The sequence below is a fragment of the Mobula hypostoma genome, chromosome 5 (genome assembly GCF_963921235.1).
Source record: "Mobula hypostoma chromosome 5, sMobHyp1.1, whole genome shotgun sequence".
NCBI classification, from domain to species: domain Eukaryota; kingdom Metazoa; phylum Chordata; class Chondrichthyes; order Myliobatiformes; family Myliobatidae; genus Mobula; species Mobula hypostoma.
In genome coordinates, this window is record NC_086101.1 from 196,920,340 (window position 1) to 196,942,663 (window position 22,324).

Below are 22,324 nucleotides of genomic sequence, written 5' to 3' on the forward strand. Positions count from 1 at the left end.
CCAATTCTCCACCCACACCAATACCTTACCTCTAATACCATGTGCTTTAAGTTTGCACACTAATCTCCTGTGTGGGACCCTGTCAAAAGCCTTTTGAAAATCCAAATATACCACATCCACTGATTCTCCCCTATCCACTCTACTAGTTACATCCTCAAAAAATTCTATGAGATTCGTCAGATATGATGTTCCTTTCACAAATCCATGCTGACTTTGTCCGATCATTTCACCGCTTTCCAAATGTGCTGTTATCACATCCTTGATAACTGACTCCAGCAGTTTCCCCACCACCGACGTTAGGCTAACCGGCCTATAATTCCCCGGTTTCTCTCTCCCTCCTTTTTTAAAAAGTGGGGTTACATTAGCCACCCTCCAATCCTCAGGAACTAGTCCAGAATCTAACGAGTTTTGAAAAATTATCACTAATGCATCCACTATTTCTTGGGCCACTTCCTTAAGCACTCTGGGATGCAGACCATCTGGCCCTGGGGATTTATCTGCCTTCAATCCCTTCAATTTACCTAACACCACTTCCCTACTAACATGTATTTCGCTCAGTTCCTCCATCTCACTGGACCCTCTGTCCCTTACTATTTCTGGAAGATTATTTATGTCCTCCTTAGTGAAGACAGAACCAAAGTAATTATTCAATTGGTCTGCCATGTCCTTGCTCCCCATAATCAATTCACCTGTTTCTGTTTGCAGGGGACCTACATTTGTCTTTATCAGTCTTTTCCTTTTTACATATCTATAAAAGCTTTTACAGTCCGTTTTTATGTTCTCTGCCAGTTTTCTCTCATAATCTTTTTTCCCCTTCCTAATTAAGCCCTTTGTCCTCCTCTGCTGAACTCTGAATTTCTCCCAGTCCTCAGGTGAGCCACTTTCTCTGGCTAATTTGTATGCTACTTCTTTGGAATTGATACTATCCCTAATTTTTCTTGTCAGCCACGGGTGCACTACCTTCCTTGATTTATTCTTTTGCCAAACTGGGATGAACAATTGTTGTAGTTCATCCATGCAACCTTTAAATGCCTGCCATTGCATATCCACCGTCAATCCTTGAAGTGTCATTTGCCAGTCTATCTTAGCTAATTCATGTCTCATACCTTCAAAGTTACCCCTCTTTAAGTTCAGAACCTTTGTTTCTGAATTAACTACGTCACTCTCCATGTTAATGAAGAATTCCACCATATTATGGTCACTCTTACCCAAGGGGCCTCTCACGACAAGATCGCTAATTAACCCTTCCTCATTGCTCAAAACCCAGTCCAGAATAGCCTGCTCTCTAGTCGGTTCCTCGACATGTTGGTTCAAAAAACCATCCCGCATACATTCCAAGAAATCCTCTTCCTCAGCACCTTTACCAATTTGGTTCACCCAGTCTACATGTAGATTGAAGTCACCCATTATAACTGCTGTTCCTTTATTGCACACATTTCTAATTTCCTGTTTAATACCATCTCCGACCTCACTACTACTGTTAGGTGGCCTGTACACAACTCCCAGCAGCGTCTTCTGCCCCTTAGTGTTACGCAGCTCTACCCATATCGATTCCACATCTTCCCGGCTTATGTCCTTCCTTTCTATTGCGTTAATCTCTTTTTTAACCAGCAACGCCACCCCACCTCCCCTTCCTTCATGTCTATCCCTCCTGAATATTGAATATCCCTGAACGTTGAGCTGAACGTTAACCATCGACACCGTGAGTGTTCTGGGATAGGTAACCATCGACACCGTGAGTGTTCTGGGATAGGTAACCATGGGCAACACGAGTATTCTGGGACAGGTAACCATAGGTACCATGTGGGTTCTGGGATAGGTAACCATCGACACCGTGAGTGTTCTGGGATAGGTAATCATGGGCACCATGAGTTTTCTGGAATAGGTAATAGGACGAGTATTCTGGGACAGGTAACCATAGGTACCATGTGGGTTCTGGGATAGGTAACCATCGACACCGTGAGTGTTCTGGGATAGGTAACCATCGACACCGTGAGTGTTCTGGGATAGGTAACCACGGGCACTGTGAGTGTTCTGACATAGGGACCCATGAATACAGTCTGACCTTTTGCTGCAGTCATCCTTATCACTTCTTCTTTATTCCCCAAGCCCACCGAGCTGTCAGCTTGCAGAATAATGTTGTATTTCGTTGCACATATGAAGGTGTAATTTTTTAGCTGTGTTGTACTGGTATCGAAAGTGAACACATGTTCAGAAGGGAATGAGGCATTGTGGGCTCTCGATCCAACAATGGTTATCTGCAGGCAGAAAAGGAGAACATGAGGTCTGTTAGCACTCGACTGGACTGAGTGGGGAGAGTAAGCAGGGAGATAGCGGGGAGATGGAGACAGAAGGGGTTTGGGAAGGGAGAGAGAGGGGACAAGGGGTTTAGAGGGAGGGTAATGGAGGGACAGGGGTACAGATAGGGTTGATGAGGAGACTAGATTGGGTAAGCTTTACGTGTCACATGTATTTAAAGCAGGCATCATTTGCATCAAATCCAATCAGCAAGGATGTGCTGGGGCAGCCCGCAAGTGGCACCATCTTTCCAGCACCAACATGGCATGTTCACAGCTGACTAACTCTAACCTCGTGTCTTGGAAAGCGGGAGGAAACGGGAGCACCCTATGGAACCCATGTGGTGACAGGGGAACATACAAATCCCACACAGGCAGTGGCCGGAATTGAACCGGGATCTCACAGTCGGCACTGTGAAGAATGGTGCTGACCGTACCGAGAGAGCGACAGGGCACAGAGGGGCTGAGACCAGGGTGGGTGGGGAGCAGAGAGAGGATGCAGGAACGACATGGGGACGTGTGTTGGAGAGACCAGGAGAGTGCTGGAAGCAGACAGAGAGGGAGGGAGGGAGATGGACAAGGAGGGGAGACAGAGGGTCTCAACGTACCTGAGAACCAAGGACTTGAGCACGGCATGAATTCGGTAGATCCCAGCTAATCCTCCCCTCGACCATGTCCACAGTCAGCAACCAGGGTTTGTCAGGCACTGGGATATGAGAGAGTGAGAGAGAATGTGAGAGAGAATGTGAGAGAGAATGAGTGAGAGAGTGAGTGGGGGGGAAGAGAGAGAGAGGGAGAGAGAGTGAGCGAATGTGAGAGAGAGAGAGAGAGAGAGAGAGGGGGAAATGAGTGAGAGGAGAGAGAGAGAGGGGAAGAGAGAGAGAATGAGAGAGAGAGATAATGAGAGAGAGAGAGAGACAGAGAATGAAAGAGAGAATGAGTGAGAGAGAGAGGGGGAGAGAGAGAGGGGGAGAGAGAGAGGGGGAGAGAGAGAGGGGGAGAGAATGTGAGAGAATGAGTGAGAGAATGAGAGAGAATGAGTGAGAGAGTGAGTGGGGGAGAGAGAGGGGGGGAGAGAGCGATATCAGTGAGGTTGGTTCACACAGCAGACAATGCCGCCAGAGGTCAGGCTCCATCTGAGCTCTCGCACAGGTAGACTGCCTCACCACCTGACTGTCAGACATTCATCCAGTAACAGAGAGACCCACCGACCTTCCCCACCGTGCAGTCTGGCTGCAGAACGCAGCACCCACAAAATAAACCACAGGCTGATGCGATGGCAGCCCCCAAACCCACCGTGTCTGCCAGCGAGAACAAGGCTGGCAGGAGCCGGGCTCACCACCACACACACGTTCCTCTCCTGGCTGATTGATCAGAGCACAGAAACTCCTCCATGCCGACCAAAACGCCAACTTGCATTTGGCCCATTTCACTCTGAACCTTTCCTGTCCAAGGGTCTTTTACATATCATAACTGTACTCACTGTCTCTGACAGCTGACTCATACACGCACGACCCTCGGCCCTTCTTAAATATGTCCTTTCTCACTTTAAAGCTGTGCCCTCATTTTAGACTCCCTCGCCTGGGTAGGCTTTCACCTGTTTTATGCCCCTCATAATTTATCCCTTTCTATAAGCTCACCCCTCAGCCTCTGACACTCCAGGGAAAAGACTTCAAGCCTGCCCAGTCTCTCCTTACAACCCAAACTCAAAATCCCAGTAACCTGCCCATAAATCTTCTCTGCACTCTCGCTAGTTTAGTGACACCCTCCTATAGCAGGGTGAGCACAGCTGTGTGTGGTATTAAATGTGGCCATAACACTATCTGTACACTCCATCACTCAGTATTCAGATTCAAAACCACCCAGTCTATCTGTCACCGCTCCATGTTAGCTGTGTCCTACTGCCTTGTCTTCATCACTTTTCTCAGTTAACTCTCAAAAAATTCAATCTGACAGCATCTTCTTGTTCAAAACCGTGTTGACCATCCCAATCAGTCTCTGCCTTTCCAAATGAACATAAATCCTGTCTCTTGGAATAGTTTTCAATTATTTCCCTCTGCAAGACAGCCTCACTCTCTTGTAGTTTCCTGGCTTATTCCTACCGCCCTGTTTGAACAAGGGAGCAGTGCAAACTATTCTCCAATCTTCACATGCCTCACCTGTGGTTAACTAAGATGCAAAGATCTGCATCAGAGACACAGCAATCTCCTCCCTACCATCCCATAGCATCCCGTCAAGCCGTGGGGATTTATCCAACCTGCCCCTAATACCTCCTTCGTCATAACACAGACGTGTTCCACAATAAACCCACACGATCATTCAAAGTTCAAAGAACAGTTATTATCAAACTATGCATCCATTATGCAGCCTTGAAATTCATCTCTTTACGGAAAGCCACAAAACAAGAACCCTCAAAAGAACCATTTTGAAAAATGAAGACTGTCAAACACCCTGTGTAGGAATTCTTCTTAATCCCGCTAGGCACGTCTCCCTAATCCCGCTAGCCACCTCTTCCTTATCCCTCAACTGCTTTCTCAAGTTCTCTTCTCCGACCCCTACAGGGTCTCACTGGAAACCAAATGCCGAGAGTTGACACTTTTGTTTTTCCCTCTTACCCCTGAGTGGACCCTCACTATCTCGCCTGCGAACATCTCTCTCCTCTCTGATGATGTCTCCTCCCAATCTACTCTGCCAGGTCCAGCCTTACACTGGCGAAATCAGCCCTCCCCAATTTAAGACGTGAACTCTAGAACCAACGTTCTCTTTTTCCGTGACTACCTTTGATCTGACTGAACTGAGGAAGAGTCTCAAATCAAAGTGTTGACTGTTCATTTCCCTCTGCAAATGCTGCCTACACGTTGAGTTCTTGCAGCATTTAGTTTTAAGCTCCAGACTGCAGACTCTGCAGTTTCTTGTCTCTCCGTCTTACTGAACAATGTTCACTGTTCCCAAAGGGTCACTTCCACACTTGGCCATTCTCGTACTCCAGGATAAGGTTGAATACAACCTCTTTCCGAGTAGAACTCCCTACATCCTGCTTTAAAAACCCTCGAAGATAATCCACCTTCTCAGGGCAGCTAAATATGGGCAATGAATGCTGGCCTTGCTAACAGGGCCTGGATTTCAATAATGAATTGGACGGCCAGTTCTGCATTTCTATCAGCCTCCTCCCCGGTTCCAGCAATGGCCCCTTCCAGCTCCTGTCCTGTCCCATCCCACAGCCCACATCCTCTGTGACCTTCCCCAGCACTGGGCGCAAACACACAGGAGCTGGAGAACCGTTACCCCTCCCCACACGGAGCAACCCCAATCCCTGAGCAGCCTGGGTCATGAATGGTGACACCCTGATGTTGTTTCAATCCCCTTCCTCACCTGCTTGGCTGGTGTTTACCCTCGATGTGTGAAGTGGTTTCTCGAAAGTTTGCATCTGTCTTTGGCTGTATCCAAATCCAGAGCTGCCAGAGCTGGGAAGAGAGTAATTCACAAAGAGCTGGATGTCGTACCGGGAGAACGGCCTGAGATTTTGGCAGGTCCAGTTATGCAGAGCCGAGCTACAGTAGGGATGACTTTGGCTGATGACCTCCGAGCCTGATTTACAGCGTGAATTGTGACTCTCATACCATTTACAGCGAAGCCAGACATTCAGTTTGTCAGCACTGCTGTTGGGACAGGATTCGAAGTGACCCGACAAGGTGATGCTGTCCGCTGGGGTAGAAACATTCACCACGTTGAATGGTGGCAGTTCTGTAAAAGGCAAAATTCACTCAATGAGCTTGGGACACGTCTGACCCCAGAAACACCAACAGGCGCGGTCCGATCCCAGAAACACCGAGTGGCGCATCCGATCCCAGAAACACCGAGAGGTGCGGTCCAATCCCAGAAACACCGAGAGACGTGGTCCGATCCCAGAAACACCGAGAGGCGCGGTCCGATCCCACAAGCACTGAGAGGTGTCAGAAGGTGTTGAAATATTCTAGATAGATCTAAGGAACTGCAGGGGTAAAAAGACCCTGATGGGAGTTGTATACGGACCCCAAACAGTAGTAAGGATGTGGTCTGCAAATTACAATGGAGGATAGAAAATGCATGGCAACAAGGTAATGTTCCAGTACTCATAGGGGATTACAATATGCAGGAAGATTAGGACATTCAAGTTGGTGCCAGATTCCAGGAAGGGGGATTTCAAGAGTGCCAATGAGATGGCTTTTTAGAGCAGCTTGTTGTTCAGCCCTGCAGAACAGCTATTCTGGATTGGGTGTTGTGCAATGAACCAGAATTCATAAGAGGCCCTCAGGGTAAAAGAACCCTGGGTCAATATGATTGAACTCGCACTGAAATTTGAGGAGGAGAAGAAGTCAGATGTATCAGTATTACAGCGGAGTAAAGGGAATTACAGAGGCACAAGAGAGGAGATGGCCAGAATTGATTGGAAAAGATCCCCGGCAGGGATGACGGAAGAGCGACAATGGATGGGGTGGAGTTGGTTAGGTGTGTTCAGGAAGGTTTCCTGACACAATATGTAGATATGTCTACAAGAGGAGAGGCTGTACTTGATCTGGTATTGGGAAATGAGCCTGGCCAGGTGTCAGGTCTCTCAGTGGGACAGTATTTTGGAGATAGTGATCACAATTCTATCTCTTTCTTGTAGCATTAGAGAAGGATAGGAACAGACAAATTAGGAAAGCGTTAATTGGAGTAAGGGGATATGTGAGGCTATCAGGCATGAACTTGGAAGGGTAAATTGGGAACAGATGTTCTCGGGGAAATGTATTGCAGAAATGTGGCAGATGTTTGGGGGATATTTGCATGGAGTTCTGCATAGGTATGTTCCAATGAAACAGGGAAAGATGGTAGGGTACAGGAACTATGGTGTACAAAGGCTGTTGTAAATCTAGTCAAGAAGAAAAGACACGCTTACAAACGACTCAAAAAACTAGGTAATGGTAGAGATCTAGAAGATTATAAGGCTTGCAGGAAGGGGCTCAAGGATGAAATTAGGAGAGCCAGAAGGGGCCATGAGAAGGCCTTGGCAGACAGGATTAAGGAAAACCGCAAGGCATTCTACTAGTATGTAAAGAGCAAGAGGATAAGATGTGAGAGAATAGGACCAATCAAGTGTGGAAAAGGGTGTATGGAACTGGAGGAGATAGCAGAGGTACTTAATGAATACTTTGCTTCAGTATTCACTATGGAAAAGGATCTTGGCGATTGTAGGGATGACTTACAGCGGACTGAAAACCTTGAGCATGTAGATATTATGAAAGAGGATGTGCTGGAGCTTTTGGAAAGCATCAAGTTGGATAAGTCATCGGGACTGGACGAGACGTACCCCAGACTACTATGGGAGGTGAGGGATGAGATTGCTGAGCCTTTGTCAATGATCATTGCATCATCAATGGGGATGGGAGAGGTTTCAGACGATTGGAGGGTTGCAGATGTTGTTCCCTTATTCAAGAAAGGGAGTAGAGATAGCTCAGGAAATTATAGACCAGTGAGCCTTACTTCAGTGGTTGGTAAGTTGATGGAAGAGATCCTGAGAGGCAGGATTTATGAGCATTTGGAGAGGCATAATATGATTAGGAATAGTCAGCATGGCTTTGTGGAAGGCAGGTCATGCCTTACGAGCCTGACTGAATTTTTTGAGGATGTGACTAAACACACTGATGAAGGAAGAGCAGTGGATGTAGTGTATATAGATTGCAGCAAGGCATTTGATAAGGTACCCCATGCCAGGCTTATCGAGAAAGTAAGCAGGCATAGGATCCAAGTCGACATTGCTTTGTGGATTCAGAATTGGCTTGCTCATAGAAGGCAAAGGGTGGTTGTAGGTGGATCATATTCTGCATGGAGATTGGTGACCAGTGGTGTGCCTCAGGGAACTGTTCTGGGACCCCTTCTCTTCGTGATTTTTATAAATGACCTGGATAAGGAAGTGGAGGGATGAGTTAGTAAATTTGCTGATGACACAAAGGCTGGGGGGTGTTGTAGATAGTGTGGAGGGCTGTCGGAGGTTACAACAGGACATTGATAGGATGCAAAACTGGGCTGAGAAGTGGCAGATGGAGTTCAACCCGGACAAGGTAGATCAAGTATGATGGCAGAATATAGTATTAATGGTAAGACTCTAGGCAGTGTGGAGGATCAGAGTGATCTTGGGGTCCGAGTCCATAGGACACTCAAAGCAGCTATGCAGGTTCACTCTGCGGTTAAGAAGGGACACGGTGCATTGGCCTTCATCAATTGTGGGATTGCGTTTAGGAGCTGAGAGGTAATGTTGCAGCTATATAGGACCCTGGTCAGACCCCACTTGGAGTACTGTGCTCAATTCTGGTCGTCTCACTACTGAAAGAACGTGGAAGCCATAGAAAGGGTGCAGAGGAGATTTACAAGGATGTTGCCTGGATTGGGGAGCATGCCTTATGAGAATAGGTTGAGTGAACTCTGCCTTTACTCCTTGGAGCGATGGAGGATGAGAGGTGAGCTGACAGAGGTGTATAAGATGATGAGAGGCATTGATCGTGTGGATAGTCAGAGGCTTTTTCCCAGGGCTGAATTGGCTAATGCAACATGCTGTAGGGTATGACTGCTGTGTAACATGCTGTCAGGTTTCACTGATAATGTAATGGTTTCCCTGTAGCAGCAATGTTTGGGTTATGACTAGAGATAGCAGGGTTTGAAATGCTGTTGTCCTTTCTTGTGAGTCTGGAAGGGAGATTTTCGTGGTCTTTTGCCGGGGAGAGATGAGGAGAGAAGATGTAAATGAAGAGAGTTGGTTGACCGCTGTACGTGGTGCACTTGGAGCAAGGGTCCGAAGGTCAGTGACAATCGGAGGAGGTCAATGGCGGACAATCGACTTGTCAGTGAGCTCCAGCACTTTTTCATAAGATTGAGCCCTTTTTCGTTTTTTTTCGTTTTCTTTGCTAGCCATACAGTCAAAGTAAGAATTATAAATCTTAATCGTTTAATCACATACTGTGTACTGTTTGTTATTTCGGGGTACTGATTTGTAACAGGGGACATATCACACAGCACCCACCCAAACGAGATTTCTTAAGTTTGGCTGGGCCGAAGCGAGAGTTACAATTTTGGGGGCTCGTCTGGGATTAATTCTGTTGGATTCTGTCTGATTACCCTGAGCAAAGAACCAATGGGGCAGATATTTGTACTCCGGATGAATTGTTAATTCCACTGTTAAGTACTGTTGAAGTTGCGATTGTGAGCAGAGGTTTGATAAAATGGCTGGCGCAGCTCTCGTTTTAATGCAGACCAGTGCCGAGGTAGCGGTAGCTGGGGCAAAGATTTCAAAGATAGGGTTCTCTCGTTTCTGAGGAGTGAGGAGAAAGAGTGGTCGGATTTGGAATGTCTAATTAGTCCATGTCCCCCGGTGAAGAGTGACAATTCTGAGTTAGTATCTGCACTTACTTCTCTTGCGAATAAATTGAAAAATCAGATTCAAAGTCCCAGCTGTGGTGGGCTCCGCCTATTCTCTGGAATTATGCCCACCCCTAAGGGGGGGGGGAGGAGGAGTATGAGACTTGGGTGGAGAGGACCTCTCAGTTGTTAGATGAGTGGCAGAACTCTGATGATGAAAGGCGACCGAGATTGGTTGAAAGTTTGAATGGCGGGCCGCTGACGTTGTGAGAGCTGTCAGGTTGAAATATCTGACAGCTGTAAACTATCTGCAAGCACTGGACAATTCTTTAGGCCTGGGTGGAAGCCCAGTGGAGGTCATAGTGGGGTTTCATAGTCATAGTCATAGTTCATTGATCCCAGGGGAAAATTGGTTTTCATTACAGTTGCACCATAAATAATAGTCATACAACCATAAATAGTTAAATAGTAATATGTAAATTATGCCAGTAAATTATGAAATAAGTCCAGGACCAGCCTATTGGCTCAGGATGTCTGACCCTCCAAGGGAGGAGTTGTAAAGTTTGGTGGCCACAGGCAGGAATGACCTCCTATGATGCTCTGTGCTGCATCTTGGAGGAATGAGCCTCTGGCTGAATGTACTCCAAAACATGTGTCAGGAGAAGGGGGCTTTCGCTTTTATTTTTCGGCTAGAGAGGCAGCTGAATTGCTTACGGTGCAGAAGGGTCATTCGGGCGGCTGAGGTGGATCAGTTAAGAATGGACCAGATAGCCAGGAGCGTCCAGTCCCATGACCTGATTGATTGGGGTCTCCGACAGTCTCATAAGATGTGCCCCCTCCGTCTTTTGTTGAGCTGGTCAGAGAGGTACAGGAAGAGGGGAATGCATCGGAGGTGTGGGAGGACCCGTCAGCAGGGTACAGTCCTCGGTAGTGTCCCCTGCGGTGAAGTGACCACAGATAGCCTACCCCGGGGAGAAGAAGAGATTGTGGCAGAGTTGAGAATGAAGATATATTGGCTGTTATCAGCGGGTGTGACCCCCCCCCCCATATGATGGCGCTGATGGGGGGGGTGTGGTTCCTCTAAGGGGACGAACAATGTGGAGGGCTGCTGGCAGCAGGTGTCACGCCAGAAGGAGAGTGAGCCCCCGGTTACCTCAGCAGGGAGAGTCGTTGGGAAAACCTAGGAGACCCAGTGAGGCAACGGCCTGGTGTCTCAGGAATGTACCAAGGAACTTCCGAAAATGAAAGACCCAATTGCTGAAGGCTCAGTGGGACCACGCTCCAGTGTTTCACTACGAATAGAGGGGATCTATGCTAAAGCCATACTCGACACTGGGTCACAGGTCACGTTGTTGTACCATTCGTTTTATAACCGGTATCTGAACCATTTACCCTTGACACCATTCAGGGCACTGGAGATCTGAGAGCTTAGTGCTGGTGATTATCCACACGATGGTTATTTGTCAGTGAAGTTGGTGTTCTCGGAGGCCAATGTGGGAGTGGCTGAGGTCCTTGATACATTGGTGCTGGTTTGTCAGGACCCTGTTGAGACGGGCAGCGTTTCGATTCTGGTGGAGACCAACACCCCTCTTGTGAGGAGGCTCGTGGGGGTCTGCAAGGAGAAGGTTGGTGAGAACTTTTTGGGAACATTGTCCGTGCACCCAGTGTTTCGAGCTGCTGTTGAGGAAGTGTGTGGCAACATTGGGCCGGATACCCAATTTAGACGAGGAACTGTGTGGTTCACTCAGTCGAAGCCAATGGTGGTATGACCCGGGGAAGTAGCGAGAGTGATGTGGACCCCCAAATTTCCCAGAGTGTCTGAGGGCGAGGCCTTCTTCGCAGACACTCCGGAAGACCACGAGGGGGAGTTAGGATTTCCTGCTGGGGTGCTGGTGAGGCCTGAATTGCAGAAGCCCTCAGTTGTACAGGTGAGCAGGATGGCGGTGATCGTCAGGAACACTACGAAGAGGGAGGTCACCTTCAAGTGAGGGGTGCCCCTGGCGCATTTGTTCCCGGTGACGGTAATGTCTAGTGTCCCCGTGAGACACGTTGGGAGAAACTATTGGAAAAGGAGGGGACATTGACCGCTGAGTCATACAACTTCAGGGACTCCCCGGTTCATGCGGGTTGGAAGAGGAGGCTGGTAGAGAAGATGTTGAAGCTGGAAGGTGACTTTTCCACTGACGAGTTTGATGTGGATTGTTCCAAGAGCACAGGTCACAGTATCTGGGTGACCGAGGATACCCCGTTCAGAGAAAGGTCGCGGCGACTCGCCCCTGCAGACGTGGAAGACGTGTGGCAGCATTAGTGTAAGATGAAGGAAGCTGGGATCATCACAGAGTCCCAAAGCCCCCATGCATCCCCAATAGTAGTGGCCTGGAAGAAGAATAAGAAGGTACAGATGTGTGTGGACTATAGGACTCTGAACAGGCACACCGTCCCTGACCAGTTTTACTGTGGGGGGGTCGAAGACACACTGGCCTGCCTGAGTGGTGCGAAGTGTTTCAGTGTGCTGGACTTGAGGAGTGGATATTACCAGATCCCTATGACTGAGGCTGACAAAGAGAAGACGGCATTTATATGTCCCCTGGGATTTCTCCATTTTGAAAGGATGCCCCAGAGCATATCAGGAACCCCTGCAACCTTCCAGCGGGTCATGGAGAAGACGGTGGGGGATATGAACTTGCTTGAGGTGTTGGTGTATCTGGATGACCTCATAGTGTTTGGATCCACCTCGGAAGAACATGAAGCGAGGCCGTTAAAGGTGCTGGGCCGCCTGAAAGCTGAAGGGTTAAAATTTTCCCTGGACAAGTGCCAGTTCTGACAAACGTCTGTTGGCTATGTTTGGCACATAGTCTCACGGTTTGGGGTAGTTAATGACCCAGCTACGATCGAGGCGGTTACCACTTGGCCAAGACCCCAGACTGAGCGCTCTGCACTCGTTCCTCGGGTTCTGTGTTTAGTATCGGAGGTTTAGAAACATAGAAATCCTACAGCACAATACAGGCCCTTCGGCTCACAGAGTTGTGCCGAACATGTCCTTACCTTTGAAATTACTAGGCTTATCTATAGCCCTCTATTTTACTAAGCTCCATGTACCTATCTATAAGTCTCTTAAAAGACCCTATTGTATCCACCTCCACCACCGTCGCAGGCAGCCCATTCCACGCACTCACCACTCTGAGTAAAAAAAACTTACCCCTGACATCTCCTCTGTACCTACTCCCCAGCACCTTAAACCTGTGTCCTCTTGTGGCAACCATTTCAGCCCTGGGAAAAAGCCTCTGACTATCCACACGATCAATGCCTCTCATCACCTTATACACCTCTATCAGTCACCCCTCATCCTCCGTTGCTCCAAGGAGAAAAGGCCGAGTTCACTCAGTCTGTTTTCATAAGGCACGCTCCCCAATCCAGACAACATCCTTCTGCACCCTTTCTATGGTTTCCATGTCCTTCCTGTAGTGAGGTGACCAGAACTGAGCACAGTACTCCAAGTGGGGTCTGACCAGGGTCCTATATAGCTGCAACATTACCTCTCGGCTCTTAAATTCAATTCCACGATTGATGAAGGCCAATACACCGTACGCCTTGTGAAAGGTTTGTGAAAGGCTACGTGAAAGTGAGTCACCCACTGACTCAGTTCCTGTGTGGTTACCCTCCCTATAGTCCACACACATCCGTACCTTCTTGTTCTTCTTCCAGGCCACTACTATTGGGGATGCATGGGGGCTTTGGGACTCTGTGATGATCCCAGCTTCCTTCATCTTACACTAATGCTGCCACACGTCTTCCACGTCTGCAGGGGCGAGTCGCCGCGACCTTTCTCTGAACGGGGTATCCTCGGTCACCCGGATAGTGTGACGCGTGCTCTTGGAACAACCCACATCAAACTCGTCAGTGGAAAAGTCACCTTCCAGCTTCAAAATCTTCTCTACCAGCCTCCTCTTCCAACCCGCAGGAACCGGGGAGTCCCTGAAGTTGTATGACTCAGCGGTCAAGAAAGGGAGGGGAATAAAGGAAAGGAGAGTGGAGAGTATCTCAGCCCGTCGGAGCCCTTTGGACCGAGGTGGGATGTAAAATGTGAGGAGGCCTCTCAGTTGCTGAAGGAGCTGCTGACGCAGGCACTGGTGCTGGCTTTTGCTGACCGCCGATTACCGTATGTGCTGCGCACGGATGCCAGCCGAGAGGGTTTAGGGGGCATCCTGTATCAGGATCAGGGCTCTGGGTTGAGACACATTGTGTTCGTCAGCCAGAGTTTATTGCCCTCCAAGAAATACTATCCCACGCACAAGTCGGAATTTCTGGTGTTGAAATGGGTGGTGGTGGATAAGCTGAGTGACTATCTCTACGGGGCCAAGTTTGAGGTGAGGACGGACAACAACCCCCTGACTTACATCCTGACCTCGGTGAAACTGGGTGCCACAGGCCATCGGCGGTTGGCAGCGTTGTCTGCCTATGATTTCAGCCTGAAGTACCGGCCGGGGAGCCGGAACACTGATGTAGATGTTTTGTCCCGACGGGTGCATGGGGAACTGGACAGGGACGAGGAGTGGGAGAGCGATCCTGCCCCTGGGGTGAAGGCCATGGGTCTGTTTGCCATCACCGTGAAGGCAGAGGAAAAGGAGGGGCAGGAGTGAGCAGTGGATCAAATGGGGGCTTCTGATGACACCATTCCCCAGGTTTACTGTGACCTGACTGCTCTGAAGACAAATCAGCTGCTGGAATTGAGTTGATCAGCGAGATGATCTGGGCATTGGTACCATTTGGACGATGGTCGAAAGGGGAGACATGGCTCAGGTGGACAGGATGAAACATGTGTGTCGGTGCCTCCATTACTATGAGAATGGCCTCGGGTGGAGTTGAAGAGCCAGATCTAATACCGGGTCACATCACCTCCGGAACGACCCCGGCGTTGCCAGCTGGTTCTGCCAGAGGAGTATCGGAGGATGGCGTTGAAATCACTTCATGATGATTCTGGACATTTGGGGGTGGAAAAGACTTATGGATTGCTCAGAGACCGGTTTTACTGGCCCTGAATGAAGTCGGAGGTTGAAGAATACTGCAAGTCATGCATTCGTTGCATATGCCGGAAGACACTGCCTAGGCGGGCAGCTCCCTTGTCCCACTTGCAGAGTGCAGGGCCCCTGGATCTGGTGTGTATGGATTTCCTGTCCATAGAACCCGATGCCAGCAACACGGCGAATGTCTTAGTCATCACGGACCACTACACCAGATATGCTCAGGCTTTTCCTACCAAGGACCAGAGGGTGACTACGGTGGCAAATGTGTTATGGGAGAAGTATTTCATTTATTATGGCCTTCCCAAGTGAATAGATCGTGATCAGGGACGGGACTTTGAGAGCAGACTCATCTGAGAGTTACTGGGCATGCTTGGAGTTGAGAAGTCGAGGATCATGCCCTATCACCTGCAGGGCGATCCCCAGCCTGAGAGGTTTAATCCGACCTTGCTAGACATGCTCAGGACCCTGGAGATCAGCAAGAAGAGCAGGTGGAGCCAACATATTGGGCATCTGGTCCACAGTTATAATTGTACACGAAATGAAGCTACTGGGTACTCACCATATTATCTGATGTTTGGGTGCGAGGGGAGGTTGCCCATTGACCTTTGTTTTGGGACTGACGAGGGTGACTTACCACCGAAGACTTATCTGAAGTATGTGTCTGACATGGGAAGAGAGTTGAAAAAGGCTTATGAATTGGCTGGGGTCGTGACTGCCCAGCAGAATCAAGGGAATAAGAGGAGGTATGATCAGATGGTGAGGTTCTCCCAGTTCCTGCTGGGAGACGGAGTCCTCATGAGGAATTTGGGGCTACCTGGAAAGCACAAGTTGGCTGACCTCTGGGCGGCCACACCCGATGTGGTGGAGAGTCAGATGCCAAACCTACCAGTTTTCCGGGTGAAACCAGAGGATGGGAATGGGCCTGTCAAAATTCTCCATTGGAACCACCTGCTGCCCCTGGGACAAGAGGTGCAGGTAGACCCAGAGCCCGACTTGGAGCCTACACCTCGTAAGAGGACTCTTCGGAAACATGGGGGGAATACCAAGCCCCCACAGGCGAGGTTAGGCCAGCTCCCACCCGAGAGGGATACTGATTCGGAGGGTGAGGACCTGGATGTGTGGTATTTGCTGCCTTTCGCTAACTCCCCAGTGATTGAGGAAGAGACTCCCGGCCCTTCTCCCACTGAGACAGGTGAAGTGGGGGGGGGGGTGGAATATCTGTGGCAGCCTGGGTTGCAGCGGGACCCTGCACGGAGGAAGCGGAGTTTGATCACAGGACAGAGGGACGAGTGATAGGTCGGGGGAGGCCTCGCCAGGTAGACCGGAAGTATCTCCAGTAGTGTCGGAAGCTGAAGAGTTGGATGATAGCATGCAGAGGTCTCAGAGAATTAGGAGACCACCAGATAGGCTGGCCTACGTAACACCAGGGGAACAGAGTGTGACCCCTACTGTGTTGGGGAGCTCTGTCACTGCCTTTTACACCTGGATTGGACTCTGTTTTGCAGGAAGGGTTAGCGAATTATCTCAATGTCGTGAGGACATGACTGAATTTGGTAGGGGTGGGAGGAGAGTGTAACATGCTGTAGGATTTCACTGACAATGTCATGGTTTCTCTGTAGCAGCAATGTTTGGGTTATGACTAGTGATAACAGGGTTTGGAATGCTGTTGTTCTTTCTTGTGAGTCTGGAAGAGAGATTTCTGTTGTCTTTTGCCAGGGAGAGATGAGGAGAGAAGACGTGAATGGAGAGACCTGATACACCACCGGGCGGGGTGGATTTGGAGCGAGGGTCCGAAGGGCAGCGACGATCGGAGGAGGTCGATGGTGGACGATCGGCTTGCCAGTGAGCTCCAACATTGCACACAGACTGTTTCATAAGATTGGGCCCTTTTTGTTTTTTCATTTTCTTTACTAAACATATGGTCAAAGTAAGAATTATAAAGCTCGATCGTTTAATCACGTACTGTGTACTGTTTGTTATTTCAGGGTACTGATTTGTAACAGGGACACATCGCGTAGCACCCATCCAAACGAGATTTCTTAAGTTTGGCCGGGTGGGGGCTATCAACCCCTATGCCGCCAAACGAAGCGAGAGTTGCACGAACACGAGAGGGCAGAGTTTTAAGGTGCTTGGAAGTAGGTAGAGGAGATGTCAGGGGTAAGATGTCACAGTGCACAGTCTGATCACATGGTGCACAGTCCGATCCCACCCACATGGTGCACAGTCCGATCCCACACCCACCCGCCCACATGGCGCACAGTCCGATCCCAGACCCACCCACACGGCGCACAGTCCGATCCCAGACCCACCCACGCAGCGCACAGTCCGATCCCACACCCACCCGCCCACATGGCGCACAGTCCGATCCCAGACCCACCCACACGGCGCACAGTCCGATCCCAGACCCACCCACGCAGCGCACAGTCCGATCCCAGACCCACCCACGCGGCGCACAGTCCGATCCCAGACCCACCCACGCGGCGCACAGTCCGATCCCAGACCCACCCACGCGGCGCACAGTCCGATCCCAGACCCACCCACACGGCGCACAGTCCGATCCCAGACCCACCCACACGGTGCACAGCCTGATCCCAGACCCACCCACACGGTGCACAGCCTGATCCCAGACCCACCCACACGGTGCACAGCCTGATCCCAGACCCACCCACACGGTGCACAGTCCGATCCCACACCCACCCTCCCACATGGCGCACAGTCCGATCCCACACCCACCCTCCCACATGGCGCACAGTCCGATCCCAGACCCACCCACACGGTGCACAGCCTGATCCCAGACCCACCCACACGGTGCACAGCCTGATCCCAGACCCACCCACATGGTGCACAGCCTGATCCCAGACCCACCCACACGGTGCACAGTCCGATCCCACACCCACCCTCCCACATGGCGCACAGTCCGATCCCACACCCACCCTCCCACATGGCGCACAGTCCGATCCCAGACCCACCCCCACGGCGCACAGTCCGATCCCAGACCCACCCACGCGGCGCACAGTCCGATCCCAGACCCACCCACGCGGCGCACAGTCCAATCCCAGACCCACCCACGCGGCGCACAGTCCGATCCCAGACCCACCCACGCGGCGCACAGTCCGATCCCAGACCCACCCACGCGGCGCACAGTCCGATCCCAGACCCACCCACACGGTGCACAGTCCGATCCCAGACCCACCCACGCGGTGCACAGTCCGATCCCAGACCCACCCACACGGTGCACAGTCCAATCCCAGACCCACCCACACGGTGCACAGCCTGATCCCAGACCCACCCACACGGTGCACAGCCTGATCCCAGACCCACCCACACGGTGCACAGTCCGATCCCAGACCCACCCACACGGTGCACAGTCCGATCCCAGACCCACCCACACGGCGCAGAGTCCGATCCAAGACTGATCCCAGACCCACCCACACGGCGCACAGTCCGATCCCAGACCCACCCACACGGCCCACAGTCCGATCCGATCAAGCTAATTTCACAATCAATAATCAGCCTGCGTTCGGAATGTGGGAGGAAACTGGGTCACTGTTGGAAACGCAGACGGTCACAGGGAGAACATGAAAACTCCACATGGACAGTACCCGAGGTCAGAATCGAACCCGGATCCCAACCTGTGAGTCCGTGGTAGGGCCACGATCACCACCGTGACACTCACCTTGACACTCGATGTCCTGGGTCGGGATGTTTGTCCCATACTTGAACCAGCGTCCACGGCTACAAGAGAGACCGGAGATGTCCACTGGTACGAAGCCTGGTTCGCAGATGTCCTTGCACCCTCTCTGCCCATAGTGCCCACCGTAGTCAGAACCTGTGTCATCGTCAGCCCCAAAACCTGAAATGGGGGGGGGGGAGGGGATGGGATGGAGGAGAGGGATGTGGAGGGGAGTGGGGGTGGGTTAGAGTGGGGAGGGGGAGAGAGGGGTAAGAGGAGAGTGAAAGAGAGGGAGAGAGTGGAGGAGAGGGGGTGGCGTGGGGGGATGGAGCAGAAGGAAGTGGAGGAGGGGGGAGAGAGGGGTGAGAATGGAAGATGGGTGAAGTGGGGGGACAGAGGAGGGGGTGAGGGGAGGAGGGGTGAGGGAAAGGGAGAGGAGGCGTGGGGGAATAGTGGGAGGGGAGAGGAGAAGGAGGGGTAGGGAGAAAGGGAAGAGGGGGTGAGTGGGGTAGGGGAGGTGAGGGAGAGAGTGGGGGAGGAGAGGGCAGAGATGGGGAGGGTTAAGAGGGGGTGATGGGGAGTGACAGGATGGAGATGGGAGAAGGGTGAGATGGTGGAGGGGGGTGGGGGTGAGAGGGCGGAGGTGGGGGGAGAGATGGGGAGGGGTACAGGGGGAGTGGGAGAGGAGGCAACAGGGGGAGTGGGGGTGAGAGGGCAGAGATGGGGGAAGGGGAGCGAGGAGGAGGGGATGGGGAGGGGGAGAGATGGGGGAGGTGTACAGGGGAGTGGGAGAGGGGGTGGGGGTGAGAGGGCGGAGGGAGAGGGTGCAGGAGGGGGAAGGAGGGGAGGAGTGCAGGAGGGGTGAGGAGGGTGCAGGATGGGGGAGAGGGGGAAGGGGAGGGTGCAGAGATGGGGGAGGGGGAGAGAGGGAGAGAAGGGCAGTGGGAGGAGGGGAGGGGAGTGGGACAAAAACGAACAAGAGGAAAATAACAAAATTGAAGATGTAGAGGAGTGCCATATCAGATTGTTTGCGAAGGAATCACATAATTGCAGTGATTTTGATGATGGAATCTCTAGGATCTGTTGTTATTGATACAGTTATTGTGGGGAGAACACTCTGTAAGTGAACGAAACCAGAATGAAGTGCAGAAACTGGTGAAGACAGACACACCGACTGACAAAGCATTCAAATCTGGGGATGGGAAGATTGTACATTTCACCAAAAGGGTGAAAATTCCTGCAGGAATAGGGCAGACAAAACGTTACATTGAAACGGAGCAGGTACCAGTGAACATTCCGTTACTCTTGAGTAAATCTTCCCTGAAGAAAGTAGGAGCAGGACTGGATATGGAGGATGACCGGGCAAAGATGTTTGAATGGCCAGTGTCTCACCAGCTCACCAGCACTGGACATTACTGTGTGAACGTTCTCGACAAAGACGTTACGGAGAGCCCCTGTGGGAATGAAGTACTAGGTCCAGGCTCAGTTGACTGAATCTAAGTGCCAAGATGGTGGCTTTGCATGGCTGGAATATGCAGGGGAGGCTAAGAGGAAGCGACAGGAAGACACGGAGGTCTTAACTCAGTGCTTTGAATAGAAAGCATCTGCCTGTGGAAAAGACCAAGAACTTTGGCGTTGGATGATGTGGTTGTGGGCTGGACCACCTACGGCAGATTGCTTCCGACCTTGAAAAGATACAGAAGAAATGTGGGGGGTTACTGGCTGAAGAACATTTCCTTAAAGAACGCAGAGGAACGGGGCTGCGGCAGGCGAGAAGGAGACAAAGACCCTGTCACGGACTGCGTCCTCAAGGTGGCAATGGAACAGAAGGAGAGGAGGAGAAAGTGAATAAACTGCCGTGACGGAGATGGAAAGCTCGTCAGCTGAAGGGTGGATACGAGTCACACGCGTGCTCTGGAGCAGCAGCTGGAAGAGATGCCGACTCTGCTGAAAGAGTTGGAGGATGAGCTCCAGGCTACTGACGACGTTAAGCCACGTCTGCAGGTAAATCTGAAGCCATGAGCGCTGAGTTAGACAGGGACCTGCCGGGCGAGCACGAACAAAGTGAGAGACTGACTGAGCCGGTTCGTGCTCTGGAGACAGCGCTGGAAGATGGGTGAAAGCAGCAGTCCCTGGTGTTACTGCCAAGGAGAAGTCGGAGATGACTCTCAAGGATTTGGGGTGACAAACTGAAGCTTCAAACAAAGGCCACGATGAAGCAGAAAGCAGCTGCACAAACTGCAGACTCAAGTGAAAGAGCACCTGCGAGAAGCGGATGAAGCTCGCAGCTCTGGAAAGGAAATCCTGACCCTGTCCAAAGAGACTGAAGCAACTGGAGGCAGAAAGGTCCCAATTACAGGAGGAGCTTGCTGGCCATTGCCGCAAACTGTCAGACACAACAGGAAAGAGGTGAACGGGCTGAAGAGATTGCCAGCAGCAGTTCCGGAAAATCATTGGCTCTGGATGAGAAAAGACACCTTGAGGCCAGGATTGCTCAGCTGGAAGAGGAGATAGAAGAGTGAACGGATGCTGAAATGGATAATGATAGACTGGAGAAAACCAGCCTGCAGGTTGGTCAATTCAGTGCAGATCTTTCTGCTGAACACAGCAATGCCCAGAAGGCAGAAACAGCTCGTCGACAACACGATTGTCAGAACAAGGAGCTGAAAGCCAAGTTGCAGGGGATGGAAAATGCTGTCAGATGCAAGTACAAGGAAAACCTTGCAGCACTGGAGGCAAAGGCCACGAGTTAGAGGAACAAATTGATGCAGAAACAAGGGTTAGAACTAATTCCCATATCCTGATAGACATTTGAAGTTTAAATTTTGTTTCAATTTAATTTTTTAATATATACATAGAAAGTATGGGAGACTGTTGAGTTCTGTTCATCGGGACTGTGTAAGTATCTCGTACACATACACGGTCTCCATCGTGCGCGTGAGAAAGGGGCAATTGTGGGATGGAAAGGTGCCGGCCAGCCCTCAGCTGTTCAATAGAGGGGAGGGAGAGAGAGAGGGGAGGGAGAGAGAGAGGGGAGGGAGAGAGAGGGGGGGGGAGAGAGAGAGGGGGGGGGGAGAGAGAGGGGGGGAGAGAGAGAGGGGGGGAGAGGGGGGAGGGAGAGAGAGGGGGGGAGAGAGAGGGGGGAGAGAGAGAGAGGGGGGAGAGAGAGAGGGGGGGAGAGAGAGAGGGGAGAGAGAGAGGGGGGAGAGAGGGGGGAGAGAGAGAGGGGGGGAGAGAGGGGGGTAGAGAGAGGGGGGGAGAGAGGGGGGGAGAGAGAGGGGGGGAGAGAGGGGGGGAGAGAGAGAGGGGGAGAGAGAGAGGGGGAGAGAGAGAGGGGGGGAGAGAGAGAGGGGGGGAGAGAGAGAGGGGGGGAGAGAGAGAGGGGGGGAGAGAGAGAGGGGGGGAGAGAGAGGGGGGGGGAGAGAGAGACCTCTCCAGGGTCAGTCCACGGGTCTATTCGCTGATCAGAGACCAGCCGAGCTATAACGGCGCAATGAGCGCCCTCAAAAGACAATACCTGCGGCCAATAAACAGCGTCTATGCTCGGCACCGCTTAGCGACACGGCAACAACGGCCCAGGGAGTCAAGTGCTGAGTTCGTCCAGGCCCTACGGACACTCGTGCGAGCATGCAATTGCCAGGAGCTGACGGCGGTGCAGAATGCAGAGCTTCTAGTGAGAGACGCCTTCATCATGGGGACCAGGTCAGTGTATGTGCGCCAGTGGCTGCTGGGAAAAGCCGATCTTACGTTAAGTTCGGCGATTGAACTGGCCGATACGTTGGAGGCCGCTCTGCACAACTCTGAGGCTCTCCAGGCACGTGATCCCCCGATGGCCTCGTGGGCGCCGCAGACCCCACAACCCGCCAGCGAATCGACCTCGGCTGCTGCCAGTCGCGAGTCTGCGAGGTGCTACTTCTGCGGACTGGAGAAGCACCCCCGGAAACACTGCCCGGTCCAAG

At 51.4% G+C, this 22,324-nt stretch overlaps 1 protein-coding gene and 1 pseudogene across 2 annotated transcripts in view; one reads left to right on the forward strand and one right to left on the reverse strand.

Moving 5' to 3' along the window:
* The window catches only part of LOC134346400 (uncharacterized), an 80,309-nt gene that overhangs the window by 12,227 nt on the left and 45,758 nt on the right, over positions 1-22,324 (reverse strand). For both annotated transcript variants that reach the window (XM_063047767.1, XM_063047766.1), the window contains exons 2-5: positions 18,369-18,545; positions 5,670-6,041; positions 2,906-3,003; positions 2,066-2,258 (exon numbers count right to left, since the gene is read on the reverse strand). In XM_063047767.1, coding sequence (XP_062903837.1) covers positions 2,066-2,258; positions 2,906-3,003; positions 5,670-6,041; positions 18,369-18,545 — 840 coding nt within the window. The remainder of the gene's footprint in view (positions 1-2,065; positions 2,259-2,905; positions 3,004-5,669; positions 6,042-18,368; positions 18,546-22,324) is intronic.
* LOC134346406 (myosin heavy chain, embryonic smooth muscle isoform-like) lies at positions 19,713-21,180 on the forward strand (annotated as a pseudogene).